This window comes from Paramormyrops kingsleyae, chromosome 15 (genome assembly GCF_048594095.1).
Source record: "Paramormyrops kingsleyae isolate MSU_618 chromosome 15, PKINGS_0.4, whole genome shotgun sequence".
In the NCBI taxonomy this organism is placed as follows: domain Eukaryota; kingdom Metazoa; phylum Chordata; class Actinopteri; order Osteoglossiformes; family Mormyridae; genus Paramormyrops; species Paramormyrops kingsleyae.
The window spans coordinates 16,508,702-16,526,481 of record NC_132811.1 but is presented as its reverse complement, the minus strand read 5'-3'; the positions used below and the strand labels follow the sequence as shown (position 1 = coordinate 16,526,481).

At 46.8% G+C, this 17,780-nt stretch overlaps 1 protein-coding gene across 2 annotated transcripts in view; it reads left to right on the top strand.

Moving 5' to 3' along the window:
- Nucleotides 1-17,780, top strand: part of pde4ba (phosphodiesterase 4B, cAMP-specific a) — a 99,879-nt gene that overhangs the window by 27,935 nt on the left and 54,164 nt on the right. The window contains exon 4 of one of the 2 annotated variants that reach the window (XM_023794451.2): nt 4,845-5,077. In XM_023794451.2, coding sequence (XP_023650219.1) covers nt 4,845-5,077 — 233 coding nt within the window. Of the gene's footprint in view, nt 1-4,844; nt 5,078-12,766; nt 12,838-17,780 lie in introns of those variants that run through there. The other variant, XM_072699516.1, reaches the window with a different exon arrangement.

The window sequence follows — 17,780 nt, the reverse complement described above, 5'->3', positions numbered from 1 at the left end:
AGGAATAGGGGGATGTGAATGAAGGACTCTCGTTTATGATGTCAAAAAGCAAGCCAGCATGAGATAAGATAGGAAAATGAGACATTTACTTTATATGCTGTACCCATCCCAACTGGATGTTCTTTTGCATACAGTGGCACAGACACAAACTGCATCCCCACTTCATCTGGTACCAGGCTGGACCCCCATTCACCTTCACAACTGCCTTAATTCTTCGTAGCATAAATTCGACAAGGTGCTTGAAACATTCCTCAGAGTCTTTGGTCCTTGTTAACATGTTGGCATCATGCAGTTGTTACAGATTTGTTGGCTGTGCCTTCAGTACAAACCTTCTGTTCCACCACATCCCAAAGGAGCTCTGCTGGATTGAGATCTGGTGACTGTGGAGGCCATTTGAGGACAGTGAAGTCACTGTCATGTTCCAGAAAGCAGACTGAGATGATATGAGCTTTGCGACGTGGAGTGTTATTCTGCTGGATGTAGCCTTTAGAAGCTGGGTGCACTGTGGTCATACAACCTGAATTGTTGACACAAGGCAGAATGGATGAATGCTTTTATGTTGTTTATATCTGCATGATTTTATACAATGTGCTACTGACATATGATTGGATGATTTAGATATTTTGCTTCAATGAACAGTTGAACAAGTACATCTCTGCACACAAGTACATGTACTGTAGTGCAAACAAGTATGCAGAGTGTAAACTGACAGACATACAGAATATAGTGCAGGAAATAGATGAATGGGTCATGTATGTGCAGTGAATGTGCAGTGAGTGTGGCACTGTCTGTCTCTGTTTTGGAGATGAGTGGATGCTGTACTGGTGCATTTTGGCTCTGGGTGAGGGCTTGTCCATCAGGAAGTTGGCGTCGCGTGGGGTGTACGGGTCCCCTCGCTGATGCCAGTCGTGTTGGTACATGAGTGCGCTGGTTACTGGGCGCGGGGGGGGGGGGGGCGACTGCTCCGGGGCTGTCACTGCTGAGTAAGAGATCGGGGGTGTTTCTCAATATGCGTACTTGACCATACTTATATTCTCATGTACCTGTTTTATGTCACCTTCCATTGCCCAGGACCAGTTCTAATACTAAGAACAGAAGTACAGAGGACAGTAAAAATTCCCGGATGTTGTTCTTACCCCGGTCCAAATATCAAGGATGCATTGGTATGCTCACCAACAGAGAATGGGAATGCTCACCATTACATTGGTATGCTCACCAAACGAGAATGGGAATGCTCACCATTACATTGGTACAGTATGCTCACCAAACGAGACCATTCCCATGATTCATTGTGCCCCAAGTTCATTCTTGGGAGTGCGATCTTTGCAATCTTTGTAATGAGAAATGCCCTGAGATGGGGCTGGTATGTCGAGTCAGTCCACATGTTCTTTACATCCTTCTTTAGTTCACATCCTTCTTCAGTTCACATCCTTGATTAGTTCACATCATTCTTCAGTTCACATCATTCTTTTCTGTCTTATTTTCCTCTCACATCCACAAAGGCTGATCCCTCCCCCTCTCACTTTCCGTGCCCCTGCCCTCCAAACCAAACAACACAATGTGCCCATTTATGAGACACCCGACTTCATTTGCCTTCTGGCCCTGCAAATTTGGTGGTGCCTTATTTGCATAAAAAATATACAAATAAACAAAATGTAAAGATCTACATCTAAATGTAAATATGGCAATGACGTGGCCATCTGCGGGCAGCATGGTGTGCTCAAAAGTGAGGCCATGTGGAACAACCGGGTATTAAAGGCCTTGTTCAAGGGCCCAAGAGTGAAATCACTCTGCCGACCCCAGGATTTGAACTTGTGACCTTCTGACACAGACATGAGTCACACTCCGCTCCCAGGTGTTAACATCACGTCACACTCAGAGCCGCCGTCGTTTCCATCGGAGCGGCGTGTTTCCTCCTTGCTGTGCTGTTGGTTTGAGGCCCCGCCTCTCTGTGCCGTTGGTTTGAGGCCCCGCCTCTCTGTGCCGTTGGTTTGAGGCCCCGCATCTCTGTGCCGTTGGTTTGAGGCCCCGCATCTCTGTGCCGTTGGTTTGAGGCCCCGCCTCTCTCTGCCGCTGGTTTGAGGCCCCGCCTCTCTGTGCCGTTGGTGTGAGGCCCCGCCTCTCTGTGCCGTTGGTGTGAGGCCCCGCCTCTCTGTGTTTGAGCCTCAGCTGATGGGCCCCTCCCTGTGGCTGCCCCACTCCCCTTTGGTTCTGTGAGAGCGTGCTCAGTTAGTATCCCTCCTTTTTCCCAGCATGCACCTACGGAGCCGCTCTCCCTCTCCCCACTCATGTGTTCTCCCTGCTCTTGCTGCCTCTCCCTGGATTCCTGTTAATCAGGTACTACAGCAGCTGCCTGCCATACTATCACTGTCCAATGAAAAAATCCATTATTTCAGCGGAATGAAAAACGTTTTTTCTCAGAAACTCCTTTGCAAACCTAAAACTATGCAACGAGACACCCTGGGCACCACAGTAGAAAGCTGTCATTACACAGCCATCAGTGGATGGCTTAAAACAACATTTAATGTTTTTTTTTAAGATGTTTTAAATGGATGGATTGTCGACAGCGAGGCAAATATGTCAGTCTGTTACAACGCATTATGTAATAATGCCACATTATGTAGTAACTCCATCAAATGTTAGAAATTTTCACTTCATTATGTAATAGCGTCCGCATTTTGTAATAATCTGCTGCATTTCGTAATAGACGGCTTGAATGTAATATGTAATACATTTCCCAGCATTTTGTAATAAATTATTGTTGCAGTGGTTATTACAAAATACTGGAGTTGCACTTTTTCATGATGAAAATGTAATACTATGTATTATGTAATAAACAACCAAGATGTATGTCATTTATTACATAATGCGTTGTAACACAGTGTCAGCAAGATACAAATGAATCTAGCTACATATTGACAATTAACAATGATGTTACAGTAGCTAGCTGTCTAGCTGTCAAGGTTAAATTGTTAAAATTAGCAATATAAAGTAATCCATACAAACGAGCGTCATGAATACAAATGTTAACTAGCACAAGCGTAAATGCTAGTTAAATAGATGACTTTGTAAAACATCTTTTCATTGGTGAATTAGATGTGAAATGCTCTCAGCAGACAGGAGAATGAGCATTTTCCATCTATAGTAAAAAGTCAATCATTAAAATGTGGCGATACATGATTTTCATTGGACAGTGATGATATTCCTGTTAACAGCTCAGGGGAATAATATGCAAAGCAGGATTTCGCCATTAGCCAGATAACTTAAGCCAAATGTAAGGATTTTGTAGTATGAATGTCACTTACCTCTTCTCCTATTGGATAGCTTTCACATTTATCCAGCTAACTGGGAAATCCTGCTTTGTGGGAGACCCCCCAGGATTACTGATTTACCATGATATTTACCTGCTAAGCCTCCAGCACACATACACCCCCCCGCTCCCAGCTAAGTCTAACACAGCCACTTGTGATCCCCCCACCCCCCTGATTTCGTGCCAGCACACTGGTCACACACATCACACTGCATGCTCACCTCTCATGGGGGGGGGGGGGTACTTCACAGTCAGCAAGCACTCTCCTGCCCTTCAGAAGGAGGGTCTGTTTATCTCTGGCCACTGAGGTCCTGGGATCTCGGTCTCCAGCTGGGGAAATCGCAGGTGCAGTGCTGTGTTTTCCACCAGGCTGCTCTCTGACCCAAACAAGGGTGGGGCAGGGAACACCTGACCGGGCCATCAACCCCCGACAGTCTGTTCCTGTAGTCAGTGAACGTACCACAACCGATAAGTGTCACACGCTCGGTGACAGGGCATCTCCTCTCTCTGACCTGGGGTGCTGCTTCATTAAGACCAAGAGAAAGCATGCGAAAGTCACATGTCATATTCCCCTTTTTCTTGGGCATCCACATGTGCAGATGACCGGACAGGCAGTTCCCTGCATTCACACTGTGCCAGTGATGAGCCGTTACGCACGCAAGATGCTCGACCACTAAAGGTTCGAGATGAACCCTAAACCAGTCTGCCCGCTTCATTCAGACCCTGATAAGCTCAAGCCCTGATAGCACAAAGTCACCAATTATAAAGTGTGTGTGTGTGTGCGTGTGTGTGTGTGTGTTGGGAGGAAGCAGATGATGGCTGATGATACAGTGGAGTGATTCACTGCACACGCTACACTGCACAGCATAAAAAACTTTCAGAATAAATCCTCCCCCCTCATCGCCATTCACAATGGACACGCGTGGAACGTGCATCTGCTGAGGTGAGCACGCGTTTTTGTTTTATACCAGCTGTTCCCTCATTCTTCTGTAAAGTACAAAGCGTCCCTCTGTGTCACCATTGGATCTTGCCAGCTGCAACCACCCCCCCACCCACCCCCATTTGTGGTGCAAGGGAAAGCTTAGGTCGCCCTCTAGTGGGAGAGTTTGTGTATCACAATTGCGTGTCTAACCTGGTTACTTGGAGGTCATCCCTAACCTGTTACCCATTAACCGCCGTTTTTGGGCAAGTCCTGCTTATTCAAGTGTTTTCAAATATCCATCCATCCATTTTTATAGCCACTAGTCCTATGCAGGGTCGCAGGACTTTAAAACCTATCCAGAAATCTGCGGGCACATGAAAGCAGCAGCCCACCAACCCATCGCAGGGCAAAAGACAAATATAACATGTAATAAATATATTAAAAATGTATTTTGCATTTCTTGTATCATAAGTAACTCATCTTCCTGGCTCTGACCCTTGGTCATCAGTGAAGAGTTAAATCTGTGAAAAAGCAAATTCGACACGGAAACACAGCAAGCATGCATCAGTTTTTGTCGGCTCGCCACAATCTGCTCCTGTTCGCCCCCTGCAGGACGGCAGGGATGCCCCGGACTGCAGTGAGTTGTCCGCCTCGCCCGCCTGCACGCTGGGGGTGGACCTCCGTAGGGGGCGGCGGCGCTACTCGGGGACCCTGCAGCTGCCCCCGCTGTCCTGGAGGCAGGCGGAGAGACCCCGCTCCCCCGATGAGGACACAGTCGTCCGGCCCACTACCCTGCCCTTCATCGTGCCGCCCCGCATCGACATCACACCCGTGGACCCCGAGGCGTGAGTGCCTTCCCGTCTTCGCCTTTGTGTATTAAGACTGTAAGATGGAACGTGGACCCCACTCCTGTGTACAGGACAGTTTGTGTGGGAAACGACTCTAGTAGTAGAGTGCGGAAGGTCCTCTTGTGCTAAGTGCTAACAAATGATTGGGCGCCAAAGAAATGGTTTCCTGTTCTTGTAAAGTATTTAAGCTGGGTTAATTTACCAAAGCCAATAATGGCAATGGCTTTCAATGTTTATAAATCTGTCGAGTACCTGTAAACTTTCTTGGGGGATAAATGTCCTTGTGAAGATTCCAGAGGTTTTTTTTTTTTTTTTAAAAAACCCATCCACCCCCCAGTGCAGCGTCCTGATGAGCCTGGATCCTGTCCCAGGAAGCTCTGGGTACATCTTGGAAGGGATGCCAGGTCTTTGCAGGGCAGAAAAACACACACAGCAATTTAGGGGCAACACACCCACCCGAAACAGCCGTGGAGCAGGAGGAAGAACACATATAGCAGGTGGGAATCACATCCCACTTAAGGAGGTGCAAGAATTCTTCCTGCCACACTGCTGCCCTGCCTATCTATTTAGTTAAAGGCAAATTACTAAACCCACGACAGATCCTCTTCCAAATTCTGTGATGCGTGGGCAAATGAGAGAGATTACAGGTTAGAATGCTGCGATGGAGGCATGGGCTCGATAGCAGACGAGCGACACTTGAGCAGACTTGAGGACACTTGAGCGGACTTGAGGACACTTGAGCAGACTCGAGGACATTGAATGGACTTGAGGACACTCGAGAGAATAGCTGGCACTTCAGTGGCTTGCATAGATTAGTGGCGTCTGGATAACGAGGATGTGAGGTTAGAAGGGGCTGCGTCTGGTCCAGCAGGTGATGGCTATGAACAAAGCCAATGTAGTACACGGATGGCTCAGTGGGTGGCGCTACTGGGTTGCACCTGCAGGGTTGGGGGTTCAAATTTCAGCTTTTTGCGTCCGAGTCGTGAATTTGCGTGTTTTTCTTGTGTTGAAACAAGTATCTTCAGGTTTCCTGCAGCAGTCTGTGGTTAGTCTGTGTGTCTATATACCTGGATGGACTGGAGTTTCATTCTGCAGCTTTGGGCCCTGTGTTGCCTGGGAAATCCTCCAGACCCCCCCCCCCCCCCCACCCCACCTATATCCCTGGAGGATCCGTAGGAAGATTTATTACACAAAATAAATTAGGTTGGTTCGTAACCAAAGGGTATTTTGTTCCAGCCAAAAAATATTGCTAATTTAGAATCCATCAGAGATGGAAAAGGATAAAATAAGAAACGTGGGATGAAAATGTAGCAAACTCATTCATGGCCTCTTATGCATCACTAAACTGTAGTTTACCCTCATCCCCAGGCTGTACAGGCTACTGGTGGAAGAGATCCCAGAGAGATCAGCCCATAATGTGCTTTGAGCATTTCCCACGTGTCGCCGAATTTATAGCATCAATAAGTCGATGACTGAAATGAACTTGGTACTGGTCTTGAGAATGGGAACCGGAGCAAAGCCCTAAAATCTTTATCCTTTAGAAGCCGACTGGATTGAGATATTTGAATGTTAGTCAAAAGGAACTGTCACGGTTGACAGAACGTTTACTGAGGAACGTGATGCTGCAAGCTAAATGAACGATAATGCAGGGATTCCTTGGAGAAGCCCCTTGGGCGAGACTGAGATGCAGCCTGTCGGCACTTTTTACCTGAGACAGAACTCTGTCAGGAGGTACGATGCAGCTAGGAGGTGCGTAAGAAGCAGCAGGCTTCTCATAGCAGTGTCATGCTTGTCAATACTGCCCCCTAGAGGTCTCTTGCATGTATGAAAAGAAGCACAAGAGCCCAGTTGAAGTGTAACCCGTCAGATTCGTAAGTGAGTCCATGTTCACAGGGGCCAGGAGGTTCTTTGTTGAGAGGATATGCTGAATTAAAGTCTGAGAGTGGATCTGTATCACAGCAAAGACATTTGCAGCTAAAATAACGCGTGGCTTCAGCCCTCTGTCAACATTTTAAAGGGGCAGCGCACGGCAAAACAAAAGCAGATATGTTTTAGTGGGGCTTTAGTGCTGTCTGTCCATCTGGGAGTTGCTTAGTTTTGGAGATATCGGCTGTAGAAATGTCAGCTTCTATGTAATATAATGGGAGTGAACGGTGATTAAAGCGCCAGAAAAATACCTTTGAAAAATTCAACAATGTCTCTTACTGGAAATTATGATCCAGTTAAGTTAGGGGAGAACTGCCCCATTAAAGGTTCAAAAATTAAAATACTATGAAGTAGGTTAACATCGCTTGTTTATTTAGCTTGTAGGACATACTTGGTTTAGTTTGATGACTTTAACGGAAAGCTTAGTGCTGATGATGTTATTTTTGCGTGTATCTGTGAGTGACTGTAAGTCGACCATGAAATACAGATGGATTTCTGGGTTAATTTTGAATTTGTTTTTTTTTTTCTTGAGGTAGTCCTTGTTGCACTTGAGCAAAGTGGTGTATGGTAATATATTAAATGAATTTTAGTGCTGAAATTGGATGTTGTTATAAAAGATTAAAACTAAACCTAAAAGGTTGGTTGCTCTATAAATTAACACATAAATGGGTGTGTCGCTCTCAGTCACATGTTTGTTTCGGATCACCGGGTTGGTTGTCACGGCGAGGCTTTTGTTTGATTATTACTCCCTTAAACACCTGTTGCTGGCCCCCAGGCATTGTGGCTTATAATGAAATACAGCTACTAAATGACAAGGACTAAGCAAGTGATTCCCTTAGCGCAGTGTTTCCCAATCCGGTCCTCGGGGACCAGCAGTCGGTCCATGTTTTTGCTCCCTCCGAACATTTATGTGGACTGTCTGTGGGGCCCCGAGGACTGGATTAGGAAACACTGGCTTAGCGCTCTGATGTAGCCCGGCCTCTGAACCGCGTAAGGTCAGGCTTCCTGTGTGGGAAGTTCCGAAAGTGGAAGTGAATAGATTGGACGGTGTCACGGGATCAGTGCCTATATACAGTGTCCTGTATAATAACAGGCTCTGTTTGCATGCCTCTCCAATGTCTGTCATGTTCTACTTCTTTCATGGCTGCAACCCAAATGTCGATTTGTTGTAGTAATTACATTGTTGACTTACCTCGTTGTTTAATCAGTTAAATTTTGGTGTTTATTGTAAACCTCACAAAATGGTGTGTTTATAGTTAAAACAAAAATGCAAATATTACAAAATAAATATCAATTCTTTCATTCTCTTTATTTGTTTCTTAGTATTTCAGAGTTCAGCTCATATGATTATGGTGCTTTTTTGGATCTTATAATTTGCGGAGTAGGTCATATTTATTGGGTCCGTGACGGGTAGATGGACGGCTGGTGGGGGGTCGTGGATGGGTTGAGTAGGAGCAGGCCATTCCAAGGCCCTCTCCGAGGTAGATCCGGTCACCCCGGCTTCTCTCCCTGGATGGAATGGCTGATTACGTCTATTGCTGTTTTTTGTGACGATCTTTGGTCTTTGTGTCATGTGAAATATCTCAATGACAAATAAACAGTGCATGTTGTCAGTCAATAACTTCTAGATATTTCAGTGATGGCCAGAAGGGGGTGCTGTTATTGATAAAACGACCTTTGAATTCAGAAGCTTAGGAGCTATATGGAATTATTATTTAAGAGTGCTCTGTATTTAATTAAATTGTAAATAAAACGTCTTGCTTGATTTTATTGCTTTATTTAAAACTCTTCAGTCTAGTGTGTTTGTGTAAGAGATACTACATCTTCTTGTATCTTTTATTTCCCTCTTAGTACATGGGGCTGTACCATACTTGTAAACATCAACACTCTTTGCTTCTATAAAAATTAATAATATCTTCCCATCTGTGTTCTAATCCAATTCAAAAGCGTGGCTGTTTTCGGTAATTATTCAGTAATTACCCATGATTCATTCCCGGCGTCTGCCTCGTTGCTCCTTAATGGCGTCTTCAATGTGTCTGTGCTCGGCTTCTCCTCCCTGCAGTCAAGATCTTGCATCAGTAAGCATCTCAGGCACCTGAAACACCGGTGCATTCCTCCCTTCAGCATCCTCTCCTATTTCCTGTCCTCCTCTCCTTTCCTCTCCTCTCTTCTCCTCTTTAATCCCTTGTCCCCTCTCCTCTCCTATTTCCTGTCTACCTCTCCTCTCCTCTCCTGTTTATTCCCTTGTCCCCTCTCCTCTCCTATTTCCTGTCTACCTTTCCTCTCCTCTCCTCTCCTCTCCTCTCCTGTTTATTCCCTTGTCCCCATTCCTCTCCTATTTCCTGTCCTCTTCTCCTGTCCCGACCTGCTCTCCTGTTCTTATACTGCCCCCTCTCCTCTTTGCCCTCCTATTCCGTCTCCTCTCCTTTTCTCTCCTTCCTCTTCTCTTCTTTGTTTTACCCGAAACTCCTGCTTATATTTTTAATTGCAGGATTTTCTTCAGAGTGGTACACAGCAGTATTACCTTCATGTAATATTCATGCCTTCCTTCTCTCCCTTTTTCATCTTATTTTTGGCCCAGGAATGATGGATTTTCTACATTGTCCCCAAGCTAGAGGCTAGCAGACAGCTGTATTTTTGGAGCATAATTGTTTTTCAGTATGTAGGACACCATTACGTCACATGGAAGCTAGAACTGTTTTTTTTATTTGCATTTCCATGCGGACTCCCAGTGGCTCCAGCTGTACACCAAACTTCCAAATCATTTGTCTTGTATTCTACTTTTGGAAATGGCCCAGGACCCCAGAAGCCCCGACCTTCACAATGTCACATGTTGTGTTTGGTCAGGCTTGCGGTTTGTTTTGTGGCCTCTTTGGTCAGACTTGCGGTTTGTTTTGTGTCCTCTTTGGTCAGACTTGCGGTTTGTTTTGTGGCCTCTTTGGTCAGACTTGCGGTTTGTTTTGTGTCCTCTTTGGTCAGGCTTGCGGTTTGTTTTGTGGCCTCTTTGGTCAGACTTGCGGTTTGTTTTGTGGCCTCTTTGGTCAGACTCTCGTATGGTGAACCTGAAACATTCTCACCACACTGCATTCATTAAGGTGAGGCTTTCAGCTGCTTTTCAGATAGACCCAACCTACTTCCTATATCACTTATTCTGTCAGAGATATTCCTGTCATAAGCGTGATGTATATGTACTCATTAAGCATTACACAACAGAGCAAGAAACCTCTCTGTGTCCGACAGCCCTGAATATGTAAGCAAGAAGCTACTCAGGCCTAGACGACGTGGATGCCAACACAGTTGTATTCATTGCCTTTGGGTCTAAACTGAACTCACAACAATCCTGCTGCATTGTAATGTTGTCAACCTGTCATTCTCAAGTCACTTCCCTCCTTAAGGAGTTCAAGCACAAAAACCAGGACTAAGGTGTCTTTCTGCTTGCCTGTCTTTCTGTGTGAACGTCCTTCAATGTGTCCGTGTTTAAGTTAGCCCTTCTTCCTGCATGCCCATCTCTCAATGTGCCGGTCATTAAATTAGCCTGTGTTTCAGTGTGGCTGTCTTCCAATGTGACCGTTTTTAAATTAGCCTGCGTTTCAGTGGGGCCGTCTTCCAATGTGCCCGTCTTTAAATCAGCCCTTCTTTAAAATTTTAAAATTAGCCCTGCATTTCCTGTGTGCCCATCTCTCTGCATGCCTGTATTTCAATATGCCTGTCTTTCATTGTGCTTGTCCTTCAATACGTCTGCCTTTCAGTGTGGCTGTCTTTCAGTGTGTCTGTTTTTAAATTAGCCCATCTCTCCATGTGCCCGTATTGAAATGTGCCCGTCTTTCATTGCGCCCGAATTCTAGTGTGCCTGTATTTCACTGCGGCCATCTTCCAATGTGCATGCATTCAAATTAGCCTCCCTTCCAACTGGCCTGTTTTTAAATGCATACATCTTCCTGTATTCCCGTCTTTTTCACGTGCCTGTCTTTGTCGCATGCTTGTCTTTTGGAGTTGAAGTTCAATGTCACCCGGTGCCTCTGGACACTCACGCGTGGCTCGACGGAACGTCATCGTGCCACAAGGGCACATGGTTTCGGGAGCGCTAATATCAGCTCAGTGCCAGGAGACATGGACTCTCGCCCTGGACTCGGAGGGGAAAAATGCTTTGAGGTGCCTTGTGTGCAGTATCTGCAGGGAAACTGCCAGAAAGTTTTTCCGTTTAAAAACCTCTGTGTATGTCTTATGCCCAAGCACAGGCCGAGCACAGGCCGAGCACAGGCCGAGCACAGGCCGAGCGCCTGTTGTACCACAAAACAGTGACGCATCGTACATGTCTGTGCCGATTGAACAGGACAGGCACTGCGGTGTCATGGGGTTGGTTTTGCCCCCTAGTGTGGTCAGCGATCTGCCCCCCCGCCCCCCCCCCATCTCAAGGTCACTCACAGAAATCCCATGGAGGTCGCTGGGGGAAACGCTGGTGGCTGTTGCCATGGCAAGGACGGTAGCAGAGATTAGTGTAATCTGTGGCAGCTCGTGAAATAATTGCCTCCGTTACTGTACGTCGCTGATGCCGGCGTGCCAGACGGCTGGGTTGCCCTCGGAGCCCGGACCAGCGTCAGCGTGTGGAAGCCATTCTCAGTTTGTATGGCTTAAGCAGATACACTCTCTCTTTTTTGGTTTGTTGTGGGCAGCCGCTGGTTTATGATTCTAGAATCATCTGGACTTTTAAGGTCCATAAACTGAGGCTTTTATGTAGCTGTCACAAATAAAAAGTCACAGACTTGCTTTTTTATTTGAAATTTTACCCCCTTATTTTTACTCCATGACGTCTCTGTGGAAATGAAGGATGTCCCTCCAAAGGGAAACACACCACAGCTCAAGACTCCTCTCTGCGTGTTGTAAATATCATCTCCTTCCAGTGTGATATTTAACAAAAAAAAAAATCTGTGACTTGAATGACAGTGAGATACTAAAGGTCAGCATTCAGCTGCAAATCCACAGTCACCTAAAGACCCGACAAATCATTCCTGGCTGTCGTCAAAAAGGCTGGCGGCCAATCAGAGTGCGGAGGGGGCGGGGCCTCCACGCCGCTGTCTGAATGTGCGGACTTCAGAAATGTTTATTCTCAATGAACAGTGGGCTCGGCTGCTCCTGCGAGGCTGTGCTTGTGACTGCAGAAGAGGGGTCAGAGAGAGAGCGAGAGTGGCTGGACGAAGGGAACGCGTCTGTCAGAGACCCAGATGAATATTTTATAAGGGTGGTTCCAGGAACTCAATGGATTCAGCGCGTGCTGGTGTGTACTTCACGGACACGGCGGAAAGCTGCTGACACAGAGGAAGACGGGGGGAGAGAGAGAGAGAGAGAGAGAGAGAGAGGGAGAGAGCGGATAGGAGGCAGGGGTGGCGCTCTAGCAGTCATCCTTTCCGGGTGTTTCCGTGCCTTCCCTCTAGTCGTCGTCCCAGCAGGAGTCTTTCGGAAGACCCATGTGAGGGAACGCCGTGCAGCAGAAAGCTGGGACACCGAGGGGGTGTGGCAGATACAGCTGGCTCAGCAGGGATCGCCCTCTCCCCCTGCTCCTCTTTATGATATAGCGCCCCCCCTCACCCCACCCCCAGCCGGAGCCTTCAGAGTCGCCCCCCTTACCTCCCCCCCCGGGACGGCAGCATGTCGGGCGCGGAGCCGGCCGGTGTGGAGTTCACATGGGGGGAGTGCGTACGGCTGGAGCTGGAGCCCCCCCCGGTGGCCGGCACTCAAAGCGGCTCCCCCCGCACCTCACCACGGCTCTTCCGGAAGATGATGGTGAACAAGAGCGTGCGGCAGCGGCGGCGCTTCACTGTGGCGCACACCTGGTAAGACACCTCCCCCCCCCACACACACGCGGTGGCGGGGGGCGGGGGTGCATCTCTGTGCAGCGGGACAATTTGTTTTGGGGGGGGGGGGGGGGGGACGCTGACCTGGCTCTGGGCTGCTTTGAATCACCTGGGAAGATCTGGCAGGAATAACTGGCGAAAACCAGGACCAGGAGTCTGGCTCACACGCTCCTAACCTGGTTAGCCTGCTGGTGCCATGACACCGGTGGAGTTTGGGGTCGCGGCACTGCGTAAGCACTGGGGGGAGCATAAGCACTCGTGTTCGAGCTGCTGTTCAGTTCCCAGTCCTACCTGTTTGTGCCGGCGTTGATTTTCCTAAAATGACAAACGACTCCATTCCTTTCCTTTGCCGTCGCTGCTCCTGCGGCCGTCTGGTTTGAATATCCAGCCCTGCGTCTGTCATTTTCCATAAGGATGAAGCCTGATGCTCTGCTCAGTCTGCTGACTCTTATCACCCTTATGGACAGGAGGTCATGTCTGAATAATCATCAGTAAAACGATGGGCTGGCAGGGACTTAGACAATTTACACTTAGTCCATGTGTTCGGGCTTCAAAAACCAAGCTTATTAATATTGTACAGGTGGACGGTCTTCTGAGGATCAGCTGTTGATTGTTTCTGTGCAGTGGGTCGGGCAAAGTGGGGAACGGCCACACACGCACACACACACACATACACACACACGCACATGTAGGGTAAACATATCCTTATGGGGACCGCTCATTCATTTCAATGGGAAAAATGCTAACGCTAACTATGACAACCTTAACCCCTACCCTGCCCTAACCATAACCATAAGTAACCTAACAAAATACAAGAGTTTTTGCATTTTTAGTTTTTTCATAGCAGTCACCGATTTTTATAAAATAGAGTTTTCCCTTATGGGGACCAGGAAACCGGTCCCCATAAGGGAAAAAAAACGGATATTTATCACGTTATGGGGACATTATGTCCCCATAAGGATAGGTAAACCCGCTCGCACACGCACACATACACACACGCGCACACACACACTTTATAATTGGTGGCTTTGTGCTATCAGGGCTTGAGCTTATCAGGGTCTGAATGAAGCGGGCAGACTGGTTTAGGGTTCATCTGGAACCTTTAGCGGTCCAGCTCCTCGGCTGCGTAACGGCTCGTCACTGGCACAGTGTGAGTGTAGGGAACTGCCTTTCCGGTCACCGCATGCGTGGATGCCCATGAAGAAAGGGGGAGATTATGTCTTCCTTTCACATGCTTTCTGTGTGTGTTTGTGCAGTAAGTAAAAAGTGTGTGCGTGTGCGTGTGCGTGCGGCCGTGTGTGTGTGTCTTTGCGTTTGCTGCGTAACCTTGGGCATGGGCACTGTGCACCCCGCCATTGGACCGATCTTGAGTGCCTAGAGCCCATTTATACCTCGGCCGGGGTGGGGAGGGGGGGGTGACGGATTTAGTTCAGTGTGTATCAAAGCTGCCGCCCCTTACTGTGACCGTCCTGCCGATTTGATCTCCCAATCAATGTCTTTGATGGGAGCCTTTGATCTGTACAGCACCCCCCCCGAAGGGATTATGCACGTAACGGGGCTTTGAGCACCAGGCGGCCATCTTGCCCTTCTTCTCCCAATCAGAGACATCGCCCCCGCTGGTGGCTGATGGAACAGCGGAAGCTGGCAGCCCAGCTGAAGTGAATTTCAATGAGGCAGGTTTATGTTTTGACTGCTGGTTGCTTTGTTTGTTTTTGAATATCAAGCTATCCCTGCAAAACTAGTTGTATTACATGCAATTATTTGCAGATAGCTGAATATGGATAAAGGCTGAGTCACTGTGGCTGCACCCATATCATCCGAACCAGCGACACGAGTGAAATCTTGAGTTTTCAGTTTGAAGAAAAAAAAAAATTGAAAAATTATTTGCAATCACAAACTGCAATCGCAAATATTTGGTCAACTGCATATGAATTTGACTTGGAATTGTATGAAAAGAATCTGAATATGTTCACATCAACATCAAGGATGCTTGAGTTATCCATGATGCATGGAAATTTTTACATACATAACAACACATGATGATTTGGTCATTATGTTAATTCTCCAGCAGTGTTGTTTGTCCAGTTGACCCTCCTTGGCTTGGCAGTGTTGGTGCAGTTGGTAGAGGTTAGTAGATGTGGCTTCTGTGATTTTCTCAGTGGTGCTGAAGACCAGTTGGAAACTGTCTGTGATTGGACAATGGAAACATGTGACTATTCTCCATCTTGGCTCATCTCAGAGTTTGGTAGCTGTTTACTGATCAGTGACTGTCTTGAATAGTTTGAGAATAGCTTGAATAGTTTGAGTTTTTTGGGGATTTTCTGCTGTTTGAGTCCACTTTTTGGTTCTTCATCTGCTCTTCATGACCCTGTCATCAGAGGATGTTGTGTCTTGTAGATGCCTTTCTAGTGACTGTAATTGCAGCCCAAAAGTCTTCAGATAGTTGACCCTGGGCGCAGAGAAGTCTCTGTCTGGCTAAATGTGGGTATACCTTTGTTTAGGAAAGGTCCAGGGTACCTTGACGTTTGGCTGTGATGGTTGATGGTCTTTGGGACAATGCACTGGATTGGGGCCGCCAGCTCTGTGCCCATGATCAGAAGGTCACGATTCAAGGGTTGGAATGGAAGATGTCTGATGAACGAACCCTCTGAGATGTTGTTTCCCATCTACTTTTATTTGCCGAGTGGTAAATAAACCGTGGGAATCACAGAGTGAGCTCATAACAGTATGGTGAGAGGCGAAGAAGTCACAGTGTGCCGTGGCCTCTGATGTGGCCTGTTACTTAAAACCAGCACAATGTAGACATACGGAAAACGGTAAACACCAGCGTAAGTTTGTGTTTTCTCCCCGCAAATAACACATCTCTTATAAATTATCCTGCATGTGTATCTGTTTAAATCTGAAATGTGTTTAAATCTGATGACTCGATGGAAAATTCCAAACGGAGACTGATAGCGGAGTGAAGATAAATAAATGTCCCTAAAATCCACGGAAAAAGACGCGGAAAAACCAGGACAGATAGGCTGCCACTCTGATAGATATTCTGTTTGAAGGCTTTTTCTCTTTCGCCCGTCATCCTCCCAGCCAGATCTGCTCCCGAGAGCATTAATGCTTATACTCGTTGCTGTTATCCCTACAATCTGTCGGCCCGCAAAGGGGAATTCTCCGGAAGATGGGAATATCACACCCATGCTGCTTATTCCCAGGGTGTAACAGAACCCGATTCCTGGTGAGAGGATGACTGCTTGACAGCAGCGTTGGGCTCATTAATGCGGGAAATAATGCGCAAATATGGAAATTCTCTGTTTATTCACAGGTAGGTGATGCAGAGAGCTATCAACAAAACCTCTGCATTCGAAAAGCACGCTCACCCCATTACACATACATGCATGGTATGACGAATAATTGTATACCAAAACTTCTACTATTTCCTATTTTAGTGAAAACTCTCTACTTGTATTTACACTCATATTTATTGATTTATTTAGCAGATGCATTTGTCCAAAGTGGCGTACAAGGCAGGGGAATAATACAGTCACAAGTGTACAGCTGTCCAAGAGCCAACTGGGCTAAAGTGCATCTAAACTGAGGTTCCAATGAGTGACTGGTAACAAGTGCAGGTTAGCTATACAATATGCAGTAAATATAGCAAGAACCTAACAGGAGAGCTGTTCACATCAAACACTAGGTTGCAACTAGACAAGTACAAGAATACAAGGCCATGGTCAAGGGATAATTGATGAAGAGCCTGTTGAGGTCTTCCCAGAAAATAATGTACTTGAGGAATTCGCTGAAGGTTAAGATGGACTCTGATGACTCATACCAATTTACCGTCAACCTTTATCATCTGGGTTTTCAACTGGTCGCACTGGTTTGGGAAATCTGTTGTAGAAACTGGTGTTACCTGGGTGATATTCTGCAGCTGAAACAATTCTTAATCCCAAGCAAGAAACTCTTCACCTTCTGCAAACAGTGGTCGGGTTACTTTTAAATGATGTATTACTATGACTTATTTGAAAGAAGATTTGAACATGGAAAGCCGTAACAAGCTGTTTCTGCTTTGTTTTTGCCCACTGAGATCGGTGATGTGTTTGCTGTGTTGTGTCGATGCATCACATGGTCGCCCTGGTTCTCTTTTAAGTCGCTAGATGGTATTGTCAGTGTGACAGGGGGTGCTTTGTCCTCCTGGACTGGGGAACGGCTTCCTTGGTTGCCTGGGGAGCCGTCGTCACTTCACCCCCGCGCCTGGCTGTTCGCACAACCAGTGCCGTTGATGCTTTTGTTCACTGTTAGCCTGCTATCTTGAAAATTTGCTCTTGGTAACGCGGTAATCCTAAGAGATTAAGTCCAGCGAATTGGTATAGTGGTGTCTGGTCTGAGTTAACCAGCCACTAACCCCCCCCACCCCCCCGATTATACATGGCTAGAAATAAAATAACAGACTTTACTAAATTAATGCAATTAATGAGGCTAAAATCAAAATGATATCTCCCTAGTCTGGAAGTCTTACAGAGCAAAATGAAGTCAGCTAGTCAGGTTAGGGGTAGAGTTTGCACGTCCTGTGTTCTGTACTTCCTGGGATTGGCTCCCAATGGCACTGACCAGGATAAGCAGCTGAAAGATGGATGGATGGAATTGTAGCGGATTTCATCCGTTTAAAAAACATGAAATTAGAGCAGCTGGCAGTGTCAGGTCAGAGGTCAGAATGACCCTGGGCATGTGGCCTCCCGCTGTGGGGAGGCATGTAGGAGAGCTGGTGCCGGTTACGATAACGGAAGGCTGCCTGTCTCAAAGCACCGGTTTGACCCTGTGGTGGCCTGATGTCTATCTGCAGGATCTCATTTTCCTAAAAAACACTCACACTGGTGCCAAAGTCATGGTTTGGCTTCACATGCAAATGTATGCAAATTTATGTGAGTGTT